Source organism: Pochonia chlamydosporia, chromosome 3 (assembly GCF_001653235.2).
Source record: "Pochonia chlamydosporia 170 chromosome 3, whole genome shotgun sequence".
NCBI lineage: Eukaryota > Fungi > Ascomycota > Sordariomycetes > Hypocreales > Clavicipitaceae > Pochonia > Pochonia chlamydosporia.
Window position 1 is genome coordinate 5209557 of NC_035792.1, and position 15108 is coordinate 5224664.

The 15108-nt window shown below is 48.6% G+C and overlaps 5 protein-coding genes across 5 annotated transcripts; 4 read left to right on the top strand and 1 right to left on the bottom strand.

The window, feature by feature from the left end:
* Window positions 1-333: 333 nt before the first annotated feature.
* VFPPC_12389 (transposase) lies at window positions 334-2396 on the top strand (the record flags this gene model as incomplete). Its single annotated transcript, XM_018290287.1, has 2 exons — window positions 334-575; window positions 650-2396. The coding sequence occupies 2 exons, from the start codon at window positions 334-336 to the stop codon at window positions 2394-2396; spliced, it is 1989 nt and encodes a 662-aa protein (XP_018136372.1).
* A 436-nt stretch (window positions 2397-2832) lies between these two features.
* On the bottom strand, window positions 2833-5065 carry VFPPC_18520 (transposase-like protein; the record flags this gene model as incomplete). Its single annotated transcript, XM_018292758.2, has 2 exons — window positions 2833-2895; window positions 2951-5065. The coding sequence occupies 2 exons, from the start codon at window positions 5063-5065 to the stop codon at window positions 2833-2835; spliced, it is 2178 nt and encodes a 725-aa protein (XP_018136371.1).
* Window positions 5066-7308: 2243 nt separating this feature from the next.
* On the top strand, window positions 7309-7815 carry VFPPC_17028 (hypothetical protein; the record flags this gene model as incomplete). Its single annotated transcript, XM_018294778.1, has 2 exons — window positions 7309-7422; window positions 7492-7815. 2 exons carry the CDS (start codon window positions 7309-7311, stop codon window positions 7813-7815), a joined length of 438 nt encoding a protein of 145 aa, XP_018136370.1.
* Window positions 7816-11096: 3281 nt separating this feature from the next.
* VFPPC_12386 (hypothetical protein) lies at window positions 11097-11801 on the top strand (the record flags this gene model as incomplete). The annotated part of the gene is made up of 1 exon (XM_018290286.1): window positions 11097-11801. The coding sequence occupies one exon, from the start codon at window positions 11097-11099 to the stop codon at window positions 11799-11801; it is 705 nt and encodes a 234-aa protein (XP_018136369.1).
* A 541-nt stretch (window positions 11802-12342) lies between these two features.
* VFPPC_11614 (DDE superfamily endonuclease) lies at window positions 12343-14004 on the top strand (the record flags this gene model as incomplete). Its single annotated transcript, XM_018289744.1, has 1 exon — window positions 12343-14004. The coding sequence occupies one exon, from the start codon at window positions 12343-12345 to the stop codon at window positions 14002-14004; it is 1662 nt and encodes a 553-aa protein (XP_018136368.1).
* Between the last annotated feature and the right edge of the window lie 1104 nt (window positions 14005-15108).

Sequence of the window (15108 nt, forward strand, 5' to 3'; positions counted from 1 at the left end):
CGTCGCCTATGACAATGCGAACCCCCGTCGCCGATCATCCGATTCACTAGATATTACGATGACAATACTGAAAAGTTTTGCAGCTACCGCTTCGCAAGCGACCGCGCAGTGCAGAATCTCAGAAAAATAGACAAATGCAATTTCGTCACCTGCATATGAATCGCTGTTAAGCCGTTTATGTGAAGGGCCTCTAGCGAGTTGATTCAACTAACTAGTTCCTATGCTGTTTACTATCAAGATGGGGAAGAAGAGAATCTACTACATCGTGAGATAATGACAGCGCCTTATATCCCCCCATTGCGCCTCCATAGAATGTTCTAGAATGAATCTACTATGGGAGGTGGTGATAGACGGCGCAGCCGTTGTCCAAGCGGCCTTGGCCCGTTACAGTTTATGAGAACTAGCATCATCTTGTTCCTCAATAAGGTCGACATATTCAAACAGAAGTTGACGCGATCGCTATTGGGAAACTATTTCCCGGACTACGCTGGAGGGAAAGATGTCAACAAAGCAGCAAAATACCTGCTGTGGCGCTTTAATCAGGTGAACCGTTCTCATCTGAATTTATATCCTCAGTAAGTACTCGGAATTGAGTTCCATTATGCACATTGTTCGCTTGACAGACTAACACCTAAGTCCCTGCACATAGATGTGGGCCACCCCCTCATATGGGCCACCCGCATAAACCCGCACAATCAACCGTACCATTTACTTCGATACTTGATAACTCTATGAATTATGGCTCAAATGTATTACAATTTCGCATGTGCACTCCTGACTCAATGAAAACCTCATATACCGAACATGACATCAGCCAGGCACTTGAGGCGGTCGCCAATGGGAAGTCTATCCGGAAGGCCTCGATGGAGTGGGGTATTCCTAGAGCCACTCTCTTCAACCGCATGCATGGCCGGGAATGTAGAAAGGATGCATTTTCTTCCCTTCAGAGGCTTTCCCAGACGCAAGAAAATAAACTTACCGAATGGATTCTAATCCAGGACGCTCTAGGCCTCCCTCCCACACACTCGCAGATCAGACAGTTCGCGCAGCGGATGCTTGCTGTTAGAGGGGACCACGAACCACTTGGAAAACACTGGATGCAGGCTTTTTTGAGAAGAAACCCTGAAATTCGGACGCAGAGGTGTTATCATAGGGACTCTGCACGTGTTAACGGTGCTTCCACTCAGGTAATTCGACCTTGGTTTAGAAATTTCTATATTCCCGAGATTCAGGCCATTAAGCCAGAGAACAGGTACAACATGGATGAAGCGGGCATCATGGAAGGCTTAGGGGAGAATGGTCTAGTTGTTGGGAGTTCGGAGAGACGCTCCGTTCAGAAGAAAACGCCGGGTTCGAGAGCCTGGACGTCCTTTATCGAATGCGTGTCGGCTACTGGCTGCGCACTGCCGCCCTTGGTTATATTCAAGGGTAAAACCGTTCAGCAACAATGGTTTCCGCACGACTTAGGCTATTTCAAGGATTGGCAATTCACAGCGACAAAAAACGGCTGGACTTCAGACCAAACTGCGATCGAGTGGCTTGAAAAGATGTTCATCCCCAGGACCCAGCCATCTGACCCTTCGGAGCGAAGATTGTTAGTTTTAGACGGGCATGGAAGCCACGAGTCGGTTGATTTCATGTACCTATGCTATCAGCACAAGATTCATCTACTTTACCTCCCCCCTCATACCTCACATGTCCTGCAACCTCTCGATCTGTCTGTCTTCTCACCTCTCAAGCACTTCTACCGCAAAGAGGTCGGATTTCTGAGCCTCTTGACCGATTCGAGCCCGGTCGGCAAGCAAAACTTTCTCATATGCTACCAGAAAGCTCGGAGACAGGCGCTGTCTGCATCAAACATTAAGGGTGGTTGGAAAGCAAGCGGTCTCTGGCCAGTGTCAGTTGCAAAGCCTCTTTTGAGCCGTCTCCTACTGGAGAACAGTAACAAGGGTAAGAATAACGCACGAAAAACTACCGATGAATTGAGAACTCCTTCATCTCGCAAATCTTGGATGTCGGAGACGTCACAGATCGCGTGGGCTACTCCTAAGAGGTCCAAAGATCTCAAGGTTCAGGTACTCCATTTTAGCCAACTAGAAAGCGATATGCCTACGAAGCGATTGCTCTTTAGAAAGATTACAAAAGGGTTTGATGAGAAGGATAGCCTTCTTGCAAAAGCCCAATTGCAGATTCAGGCACTAGAAGCACAGCTAGAGGCTGCCAGACCGAAGCGAAGAAAGAAGGTCGAAACTAGCCCAAATTCGAGGTTCGCGGATATCAAAGCAATACAGCGCGCACAAGAGGAAATTGATGTAGCTGAAAATAATGAAGGAGATGAAGAAGAGCCTGAAGTATCTGAAAATGAAGAAAACTGCATTGTAGTTCAAATTGATTAGGCGAATAAACTATGATAAAATAGAAGTTGGGTTTGGTCTGTGGATATTTTTAGGCGGCCCATATGGGGGGGTGGCCCACATCTATGTGCAGGGACTTATTCAGCTTAACGCAAGAGACCGATACATCCAATCAGTGCTCCTAATAGTGTAAATAGTGCGTGTGGACACCCCAAACTGCTCATTTAGTGCGTTTGATTGGACCGCACTAAACCACCAGTGCGTTTGAAACGGCTACACTAAACTACCAGTGTGCTTGACAAGCCCATACTGCACTGTTGGTCCGTCTGTCACCATCAGACTAAACCATAGTGCAAACCATAGTTTGCACTATTAGTGTAAAATCCAAGGGTCACCTTGTCGGCCCCCCGCGCTCGACATGCACCGCTTTCCAATGGCATTTTTGGAACGCCGCTCCGCTCGCCCACCAAGTAATTCATCAAGTTCCTGATTCCACTGTATCAATGATGACATCTGCGTCTGTCTGGCCGACATAATGGCTCTAGAGTTTATATTTAGATCAATGGCACCGTACACATGGCGACATAGAAGCTTACCTCTGACGGAATAATTAGAGCACTACAATCCCAGGATCGTAGGCACTCCAATAGATTCAACGTTTCAACATTCATAGATCCTCGCTGGTCGGTTACCGAAAGTTTGGCTTTGGAGAAAAGTCGCTCTGTCTCCGTAGACATGGGCGCAATCGATAGAATGTCGATGGCCATCAAAGATAAGTTAGGAAACCGTCGGCGCTGCGCTGACTCTAACCACCATTTCAACGGATCTGATACCATCATCACAGGTTCACGGCAATACACTTCGTACTCGTCGTCATCCATGTTGAAAATAGTGGCCCTTTGCTCTTTCATCCACATTTTGTATCCGTTTAGTCGCCTTGTAGTTGTCTGTTGTGCGGAGCCCGGACGAAGAACTGGGCAGGAGGTGGTTGATTTGTACGTCTCCCTCCACAACTGCCCTACGCGAGCTTTAGCTCTCTCAATCCATTCAATTTTGTCCTCCCAAGTCTTCTCCATATATGCCCACTTAAGAGACGGGTTTAATACTGTCGCTGCCGAATAGACTGGTGAGTCTTCCGTCAATTCGTAGTAGTCGGCCAGTTTAGCCCAGGCAGTCTCCATCATTGCAGCCAAGTGGGGAAGGGCGGTGGCCTTCCTGGCAGCCTCAATGTGATGCAGGAGATAGTCCATGGTAGGCAGAATGTCCGAGATGGAATCTCTCATGCCTTCGTTGGCTATTGTAGCATCGTAAAATGGTTCGAGGAATTTGTGAATCTCGGCCAAAGTTGCCCAGTCAGACGGGGTCAGAGCATCGTCCTGCAGAGCCGGCTCTTGCGCACAAAATATGGTGATGGCCTGCCGTACTTTGGGCCGGAGAGCCCACTCAACCATTCCATACCACGAGTTCCAGCGGGTGTCATTATCACGTCGCAGTCTGAGACCGTCGCTGAGAGTGGTGAATGTTTGGAGCCGTTGTGGGGTCCAAGTGATATAGACTACGATATTGTGCAGTTGGCCTATTGCCCCTCGCTTTCTCCACTGCTCGACTCCCTCGTTGGATGGCCCGTGGTAGGGGTTTGTTGTAGGCGGTCGTTTTCCGATGAGAAATTCCATCACGGCCATGCTGATTATGTGGCCGAAACAGCGAAGTCGGTGAGGAAGAGGATCGTAGAAAACGTCAAACTCACGTTCCAAGTCGTCGGAAACCTTGTCGATCATGGTGTTCATATTGCTGGCATTATCCATCATGAAGTATCCCACCTTTGAGGCTATTCCGTATTCTCGTATGAACTCCATGATTGCTTCTGCCATGTTCTCGCCGCTGTGCTGGCCTTCTAATTCTTTTATCCTCACCACAAGGGACAGCAAACCGTGATCTTCAGTGACAAACTGAACAGTGAAGCCTATTACTCCTAAACAATTTGGCGATGTCCAATTGTCGGGGACGACGTGAATCGACGAGAGGGCATTCTGCAAGGCCCTTTTAACAAACTCCTTGTTGATGTAGGCCCTTTGCAAGTCGGTCCTAACCGTATCGCCAGACCTTGGGAGGAGATCATCGGAAGCCGGGCGAATATACCGGATTAGGTCACGAAAGGCTGGTTGCTCGGCATGAGCAAAGGGGAGGCTGCAGGCTACTGTGTAGCGGCAGTACAATTCGCGCAGTGTGGCCTGGTCCAGAGCATCCTCCTCTGCGGTCGCCTTGCGTTTCTTGATTAAGGAAGGCGTATCTTTGGCCAGGAAGGCAGTGATATCTCCAAGGCGACTTTGCGTTACTTCCCGCCTAGACTCCTGTCTTCCAGCAATCATGATATGGTGCTCCTTTCGCAAGTGATTGACGATGACGGACGACCCTCCAGAGTAATTGTACCTCTTTGGTCTTTTCTTATCAAAGCATGGCTGGCAATGCCACCATTTTGTTCCGTTGGAATCAACCCAGGCCGCCGGGACAGCCTTGCCTTCTTCTCTTCGACAGTACTGCCAAATGGGAGATGTCCTAGGGCGGGGAGCGGTAAGAGCTGGCGAGGACGATGGTGCCGGCGACGAGGTGGCTTCTGTATCGATAACAGAGTTAGGATCATCCAGATGGCCTGTGCTGTGACCGATGTCAATAGCACTAGCAGAGTCAGAGTGATCAAAGACGGAAGACATGATTTAGAACTTCAGATAAATACGGCATGTAGACAGGAAGTGCGATCATGCTGCACGGAGAGTGCTGTATTAAACAACTTCTCACTCAAGCACCCAGGAGTCCAGGACATTGAGGGCTTGATAGCCTGCTGCTGGACTAACCAGCCAGTTTACATCGTGGAAACTTGGTTTCTGGCCAGAATTCCTACCAACCGCTACCTTAAGGGCTCATGTCCAAAGACGAAACGTGCCACAATGTGGCCCCCCACCTTCAATTTCCCAGTTTAGCTCCGTCACAGCTCGCTGACCAATGATCGTCGCCGAGCGTCGACTGGCACTAATAGTGTCACTATTAGTGTGCCACTCTCACACTGAACTGGTCATCCGTCTGGTCGAGCTACACTGGACTATCAGTGTAGTGTGCCGACTCCACACTGAACCATCAGTTTGGTGCGAGAGACGTACACTGAACTAATAGTGCGGGCACTAATAGTGTGCACTGCAGTGTGCACTAATAGTACAGTTTTTGGTCCACACTATTAGGAGCGCTGGTCCCAACGATCAGAGCGAGGGTCCTTTGCGAATGATCATCAGTTAGTTATGGTTTCCAAGGGTATTTTTTTCGGTTCGTACAAGACACAATTATTACAACGATTGAGGTCTCCAAAAACCCCAACATGGGTGTTAAGCCTGTGTATCTGAAAGATCGAGGCAAAGGTGTCATCGACCAAGAGGTGCGGATGGCGTAATTCTGGAGCTTCTGTAAGAGTAATTATTTTTTAGTCGCTGGATGGCAGTTCCGACGGAACGTTTTGCTGCCACGGCCCAGAGAAAACCACTTAACGCGCCACGCGACTTAGACGCGTCGCGCGTTGCCAAACTAATAGTTCAAACTATTAGTGTTCCATTGCCAGACTGGACTATTGGTTGGTCTTGAAACGTTGGACTGCACTGACGGTCTAGTGCATCTCATGTAAACTGGACCAGCAGTCTAGTCCAACTTCCGCAGACTGGACCATTAGTCTATGGACTAATAGTCTGGACTGCAGTTTGAACTATTAGTCCAGTTAATAGTCCAGACTATTGGGAGCCCTAGGACAACCACCGCAGTGCTGGGACGGTGTGCGAAAATCACTGTTCGAACGTAACTGGCTTTCCCGTACAATATTTCCAAGATCGGTCTGAAAAACTCTGGTCTTGACAGCAATGTCGCCGGCTCTTATGTCACCTATGACGGAGGCTCGGCTGCGCCGCGTGCAAGCGCTCTTCCAATTCGGCCCTATTTGTGCTATTGTTTTTCAGGTCTTCTAGAGGAGGAAATAAAGATATCATATTCTGCTTACAGTAAGATCCTTCCGACAGTCCTCAATTAGATGCAAACCAGGGCGGTGTGCAAGTCAGTCAATCCAATGAATGCAGTGCTCTTGCAGCCACCAGGGCGGGCTTTCAAAGTTATGTATCCTGGCATTATCCGCTCGAATTGCCGCGTTCCTTTACAAATTGGAAGTGTTGGAAGCGCAAGGCTTCTATTCGGGTGATAATTATCACGCGGTTTGGGTACTCGTAACTGGTTGATTGATGCTTGTTGAATTCATCTAGCTATAGAAAACGTACGCCTGTGTTGGTGTTGAGGCCTGCTCACGTGAGGTCTGTTTCAGCCACTGTTTGAAGACATTCGCAGGCTACTAGTTCCGCCGCCAAAGACGGCGGTGGAAGCAACAGGAAGAAAGGCTTTGAAATAGTGCCTTCTAATAGCTCTTAGCCAATCAAAGGACAGCACCCTGCACAGTATCATGGCATTTCTTGTCCACCTTCTCAATTCGAGGTAGCCCTCGCCCCGGGTGACCCACTATGCTGGGTGGGAGAATATTAAGATACTCGGGCAATGTCCGTTCTGCACAGCCGTGTGGACACAAGTGCTTTGTGCTACAGGGGGTTTTGGGGTCACCGTCGTTGCCCAGTTGTCGATGTTCGGGGGCAGGTGTCTCTGTGAGCCCGGGTTCCTGTCCTAGGTAGGCTATCCAGCAAACGCTTACAACTGATCCACTACTTGTAACTTCACAATTGATCCATTGCGCCAGCCTTGCCGAATTTATAAATACTAGGCATGCCAATCATCCCACCTAAGGTTTAACCTTTTTTTCATCTCTAAACTTGTTACACTCATTATCCACCGAAGACCCACTCTCTTTGGTGACTCATTGACACCCATTCGAAGGGCTTAGAGTAGACTCAAGGATTTGTCTCTCAAGAAACTCGAAGCAATGAAAGTCCTCCACGTCATTTCTGCTGCATTGACTCTTGCAGTTGTTTCTGTGGGAACAAATAGTACTGCGTCTCCCACTATCATACGCACTGCATACACCACCTACTGCCCAGTGAGTTTCATACAACGTATCCTATTTCTCCCTTTCGCTATGGTCAGGATTACTAATCAAGCAAGATAGGAGCCTACAAAATTTGCTGTGGGAAATGTTACGTACACAGTCACCAAGCCGACTACCTTGACAATCACAAACTGTCCTTGCACCCTGACCAAGACTGGCATAACCAGTCTGAACACAACAACTCCGTCGCCGCCTCAAACCAAAAGGCCTGCTACTCCATCTCTAGTTTCTCTTCACACCAACACTACTCGTCCCTCTGCTCAGTCCACGAAAGCTATTCCCAGGCCGACGACTTCGAAACCACCTGTCACTGCCGCGGCTCAAAAACAATACCCTGGTCTCGGTGTTGTTGCTATGGCCGGACTTGCTGCCATGCTTTTCTGAGACCATATTCTGGCTAAATGGTGTATCTTGGCGTGGGTTCGCGCCAAGACAGAACAATGAGAGATTGCTGCGACGATGAGAGAGATGACGTTTTGCACCTTTCGGGCAATTCGGCTCCGATCTAAATCTCGCCGGATTGAGCAGCCCATCATAGTAAGAATTTGCTTTTAGTAGTGGAACACGTTTTAATTGTAATCTCATTTCTGTATTAAGACAATGGTTCGGCTTAGCTGGATGTACAGTCCACAAGTACATGACTTTCTATTTGTAAATGTCACGGGCTACGCCCGATGCTGTGGACCCGGCTCTGCCGGGCCCGGAGCTTCGGTGCCGGACCAGTCCGACGTGTTTAAATTACTTCATTTCGCCTAAGCTGCCACGCAGCAGCAATATGGTCGCGAGCTTGCTTTCTCCTTTTCTTCCTTAGCTTTAGATAGACAATTGTATGGCACCCTTATGTTGAATAAACAGCGGCTCAGCCTCTCACAGTAAATACTACTAGACCAAATTATTTTACCTTTCCCCACAACTAATTAGCCTTGGATCACCATGATGTAGCGCACGGACATCTTTAAGACGGTTGACGTTACTGTGACATAAAGATGCGGTTGAGATGATGTTGAAATCCACCCGTGCAAAGATACTAGACAATGGACTCACATTTTCATCTAAGAGAATAACAGGCCCGAAAGTACCGTGCTTTTTCCCAATCACCGACCATTTCCTACTCAGCGCCATCCCCAAACCCGGTGGTGCTCCACACTCACGGGGGTTGACTTTAAGACCCCCATGTAGCCGCGTTGTATCTAATCGTTCATGTTGAGGTTGTGTGGGGTCTTCCTGTCGGAATGGCTCATTGCATTACCATGAACAGACGCAGGCTAATGCGGGACCAGATGATGGCGTACGTGGGTGTTTCTATAGTACGGCTATCGGCCCGGCCACGGCCCCGTCGTGAACACCAGTGGCGCTAGCTCCCCGCACTGATGCGCGCCACAAGGCGGCTGAGCACCGACAAGCCTGAGATCTACTTCCGACGGCCAGAGGTGTTGAATAGATAACAGGGTGAAATGGGAATTGGCGCTAAAACTCAGGAGAGCTGGCTGTGGCGCTGCTGGAGGGGTAAGGTTGGGAAAAGACCGCCGCTAAAGAAGAGGCGACGCCAACAAAGACGCAGAGGATCAAGCGATAGACTCTCAGACTTTTGAAGGCAAGAATTGACCCTATTGTGGAAACAGGAAACCCGAGTATCCAGCAGCAGAGACAGGGGTAGATCCCTGTTACAAACCAACCATTATGCTGGACGGCTCGTGTGGCGCGTCTGTTATCCCATTGCCCAGACACTCCTTATGAAGATTGTGGTGAGCAGAGACTTGAGACATGAAGCCATCTTTGCCGGAAGACGAATAGCTTCATTGGCTTGGCTCGGATGATATCCGAAAAAGACAGCCACGCTATTTAACCGAGAAACGTTGAATCTACCGGCAAATTGGTAGCTCGACACAACGGCCCGAATTACAATGAATCGGATATTGTCGGATAAGACTGCCTCTGTTGATTGAGCAAGAAGCTTCGGAGTAATTGCTGGATGTCATAAAATCATAGAAATCAGGAGACGAGAGGCTGGCCAACCTTCAGAAGGTTGGTAGTCATGATGCAATTTAGGCTTGAGTGCTGTGCCTTCTATAGTTAAACTAAATTGGAGCCGCACAACGCGACAGAAGCACGGTCTGCCAATATTGAGGCCGTTTATTTTTAGTATGATATCGCATAAAATTTCCTAATCTGATGAGCGCTGATCTGCGTCGAGTCTCCCCGTTGCCATTGCGAATTTCATCACCGCTTTTACAGCTCCCATATCTGGCTTCCATTTGTCGCCGTTGGGCGCTGCTTTCCCTCCCACAAAATAGGAGGGATTTCCCATCCTTGTCCGTGAGTACCCAAGTAAATTTCTTTGTTGCTCTGTTCACTTTCTGCATGGGAACAGAAAATGTTCAACTGTTTCCGGTGATTGGCCACACTCGCACTGGTTTGACTCCGCCATCTCAATCCTGTGGAGGAAGCCGCGGAGCCTTGCCACGCCGGTTGCTCGTTGGACTAGGATGTCCGACTCTATTCTGTTCTGTTGATCATACAATCCTCCATTATGCTTCCCGGGTAATGCAGTATCTACCTGTTTCGAGTGCTTGCTAACCCCCTCAGGGAGTTTCCTCACTCGCCGTTGGGCCAGTTTGGCCAGTCGTAGCTTTGCCGATCTAGCTTGGCATGGTCATTCATCTGGTGTCTCCTCACATATTGCCGCTCCATTCGCTGCTGCCTTGGCGAGCGCACGAACATCCTACTCAGCGTTCGTCCCCTATGTCTGGAGCGCTTGCTGGGAAGGTCAGGCTTAAAACGATATGCCCGTCGGATAAAACCGTAGTAGCTAAGGCAGAAGTAACTTGGTAGATTTGGCGGGAGGGCACATGAATTGCAACAACACACAAAACGCACACCCTCCATATTCTAAATTACCTCCCCAATTACGTGACAACTAGTGCAACACAAATACGCAATATACAAGGATCCGAGAAGGATTCAGGCAGTGACACAACTTTCCTCGTAACCGTATCGCTACATCCTGCTCCTGTAGCCCTCCTTGAGCCTTGAATAGTGAATGGCCGCCAATGCATCGTACGGAGTAGTGCTAAGCAATTAGTACCTCACCGCTCATATTTTCTGACCATTGTTCCGGCTGGCAGCTGCTTCTCCCAGAACTGCCCCACGGCTCTTTGTTCAACAACCTCGCTCCTGACCTGGTTGACTTTGATTCCTCGGAAAACAATAGATCTTATCAGCCATTTGAGTCCTTGTCTAACACTGAATACCTGCATCACTTGCCTAATTTCCCTCACTGAATCACAACGGTATTTCGGTTAACATAGATGACAACTTATCAACGAGAGGGCCGAGATATTCCATCTGACGGTGATTCCAGGGAGCGGAACCACGATTTGAAGGGAGAGAACTCTAGTTTCAGAGTCATGGCGGAGCATGCCTCCCAAGACAGAGAAACCCTTCTCAAACAGGGCCACTCCCAAAGACCAGAACTCTGTAGCATGCTGCAGCGCAAGCGCAACTTACTCTCATTTGAGATAACAAAATCTCCTCAACATAACCGCATCCAAGGACAATTAGGGAGCCGGCAGACCTCGATCTCTAGGCGCCTAATATGTAGCGACGCTTTACCACAGCGTCCTTGTATGGATCGTCAAGACTCTTTTGCCGCAGACTTCCTCAGCATGTCGGTTCTGAGCGATACTGAACTCATGGGTGTAATTGATGTCTGTCAAATCTACTCCAAGCTTGATGGAATTTCCATTAACACAAAAGCTCTTCAGGAAACTACGTTCGAGACAACCTCGGGCCCAACTACAGGCAATGAAAATTCTACCAGACACCATGCAAATCAGGAGTGGGATAGTGGTTTGTCAATCCCGACGAAGCCATACCTTAGCTGCAGCCGATGCGACGATGCTTTGATTCCGGCAACTGAGGACCAGTCAACAATAATGTTGGCCGAAGATGAGTCCTACCATTTGGCCATGCACGCTGGACATACACCACGCCATTATCTATCATTAGTCCCAGCTATGACCGCTGCGGAAAGCAATGGAGGTCGCATCTGCAGCCGGAATGGCATGCCTGCCGTTTTGACGAATACATACTGTGGCGCCGGATCAAATTGTTGCGTTAATTGTCAATTACAGCTTCTGGCTGGGGCTGGACTGGGAGTTTCTACGCTGGCTTGTACTTTGATGGGCCATGGGGGTCCAGGTTATGATACACCCGTCAGCCGATCTTCTGTGATTGAGAACTTGCCCGAACATGATGAAAGTTTCTGGGCAGAAGTCAGCCAAAGGCTAGAACAGATCAGCCATGCGGAGCAGGCGCTGCCCAAGGTTCTGAAATTGCTTCCATATGAGCCAGCTAATATCGGGGCTTAAAGGCGAAGCTGACCACACTTNCGACGGCTTGTAAAGCTATTGTATTCAATACACTGCGAATTAACATATTTGTCTTAACAGGATTTTATGGCTATATGCAGATTGGCGCTTCTGTTAAGATCTAGGACTTCTGCATGTCTCGAAGTCCTAGCATCTAGACCGCAGTCCTGTAAGAACTACTGGGACGCTTGCTACCCACTGACAACTGACAGTCGGTGGTTTAGAAGTCAAAGAGGAATTTCTATCACCTCAACAATGCTTAATTGGTTAGTTTTAAGAATGGCGACAATGACAACCAACACTGAACAGTTTCGACGTCGGTTGCTTCAGTCCGCGAAGTCGGAGGCTATGTGGCTTAAGGTACCTTAGGTGTGGCTGAATGTGGGGGGGTGCGTCCGAATAGAGATTTGGGTGCGTCCGATTAAAGACTGTCTTTTCTATAACGTACTCCACATGCGAGCTAGCCACACCACCGAGCTAGCCACCCCATCACCTAAATGGAACTATGCTTCTTCAATCACTGATTTCTCCACCAAAAGTTATGGAATCCTCAAGTAAAGAGAGTCGAATGATCTTAGCTGTTGAGGCTATACAAAACACCCCAGAACTAAGCATCCGGGCTGCTGCAAAGATCTATACGGTTGACCGAAGCACTCTGGCCAAGCGCCTCAAAGGAATCACTGCGCGACGCGACACCACGCCCAATTCTCGGAAACTCACGGATCTAGAGGAATCTATTATTATTCAATATATCCTTGACTTAGATTCGCGATCATTTCTTCCCAGGCTCTGTGGTGTGCGAGATATGGCTAATCGATTGCTTGCCGATCGCGACGCGCCACTTGTGGGAGTCAACTGGGCTTCAAGATTTGTTAAGCGCCACAAAGAGCTAACCACGCGATTTACGCGTAGATATGACTATCAGAGAGCCTTGTGCGAAGATCCGAAGATAATTCAGCCCTGGTTTGAGCTTGTGTGCAACACAGTCGCGAAATACGGCATCCTGGAGGAGGATTTCCATAACTTTGACGAGACTGGCTTTATGATGGGCATGATCTCAACCACTATGGTTGTTACAAGCTCAGATAGACATGGGAAACCAACTTTAGCTCAACCAGGTGATAGAGAATGGGTTTCGGTAATTCAATCTATTAATTCTCGAGGTGAGGCTATCCCGCCATTTATCATCGTTGCGGGGCAGTATCACCTGTCGAACTGGTACGAAGATAGTGCGCTGCCGAAGGATTGGGTTATCTCTACAACTCATAACGGCTGGACAACAAATGAGAAAGGCGTTGAATGGATTCAGCACTTCGAAAGGCATACTAAGCCACGAACTCGAGGTGCATACCGTCTTCTAATCATGGATGGGCATGAAAGCCACCACTCCACGGAATTCGAGCTATTCTGCAAGGACCATAAGATCATCACGCTTTGCATGCCATCTCATTCATCTCATATTCTCCAGCCATTGGATGTTGGCTGTTTTGGGCCGCTTAAGAAGGCGTATGGCCGAGAAATTGAAGGGCTGATGAGAGCGGGGATTACACACATTACGAAGGCGGATTTCCTACCTGCGTTCTTCACCGCATTCAAATCTGCAATGACGGAACAAAATATCCAGGGTGCCTTTAGAGGTGCAGGACTTGTTCCATTTGACCCAAAATGTGTCTTATCACGGCTGGATGTGAGCCTGCGGACGCCATCGCCAGCGCAAGAGGCAGTTGAGCTACCCCTACCGTGGGTTCCAAAGACCCCAAACAATCCAACCGAAGCAACTTCGCAAACGGATTATATTAAAAAACGGATAAGTCGTCATCAGGGAAGCTCGCCAACATCAATATTAATGGCCATGGATCAATTTGCGAAGGGGGCACGAGGCATAATGCATAGGATGGCGCTGTTGAAGGCTGAGAATGAACAACTTCGAGCGGCAAATGCAACACTAAGCAAGCGGCGCAGAGCAAGCAAAACGCGATTGCTTCAAGGAGGCAGTATTACTATTGCCGAGGGACAGGCTCTTCAAGATCATAAGGATGTTGAGCAGCAGATACAGCAAGATATCCGCAGAAGTCAGGGTCGCAAGCCGAGGAATGAGGCAAAGGGTCGGCGTTGTGGTACATGCGGCAAGTCCGGCCATAATGCGCGCACTTGTCAAATCACTGTGGAAATATCCAATGAAGAGAAAAGCGATGAAAATTAAACGAAACCTGGCGTTGTGGTTTATTTTTTGCATCATCTTTGCAAGAGACTGGTCTGAGGTGGCTAGCTCGGTGGTGTGGCTAGCTCGCATGTGGAGTACGTTACACCCCATTATATGGATTAGTATAACAGGGACAACAGGCGGATCCGAGGAATTCCTACACCCATCACATCCCGTTCTTCTCGTCGCTGACTTACATGAACAATTTTCCATTGTGCTTTTATGATCAGGTCGTGTGGGCTTGCGGGTATTGGTAGTGGACACTTTTTAAAGAACCATGTAATAAACGGAGCCATGCTGGCGAAATATGTAGGATAAAGCTTGTACACAATTCACACCGATTCTCCACCAGATGCAGTCTTTGCGCGAATATCGGGATGAAGCAGCGCCAGCTCGCAAAAGTTTTCGCAAATTTTCTGCGGATGCAGTCACAAGGAAAACATCCGATCACAGCTCAAAAGTCACAGCAGGAGATGGCGGAACTGCGACAAGCGATTCAGATTTTACTGCAACGTCATCGACGTGGTGGTTTCGAAAAGGCTGTGCGCCAGCGATCTTTGTAGGCATAACTTTCCCCTGGGACAGGTAGGCAGTTTAAAATGATGCGGGCGTGTCGCAGTTAAGTATTTGATATTTTCCGATAAATTGCACTGGTAGGCGGCTAGGCCTGTGAATCAAGACATAAATGGCCGTACACCTCGCAACTGCGATCTAAAAGGAAGAAAACACCCCCCTCCAATAACAGCAGGAAGAATAAGACTTCAGAAATCAGACGCAGGATCCTAGAATGCAGGACTAAGCTTCGAGACACGAGCCCGAAAGTGTGGTGAAATGCTTTGCCAGCCATTTCCGCCTCAGGTTCTCTCAGAAGGACCAGAACCGTAATGTTGAAACCAAAGACATGGGATCTTAGTCCCAGAAACAAAGAAAGAAGAACTAGGATACTGACTGTTGCAGCCGTCGTGACTCTTCCCATTACAGATATATTCACCCTTGAACACCAGCAATGCCCCCTCGTTCTCAATCCCTTGATCCTTTCTGGACTGGCGATACAATTGCACTCAATTCCGCATAACATCCCCACAAACTTTCCAACAATATCAA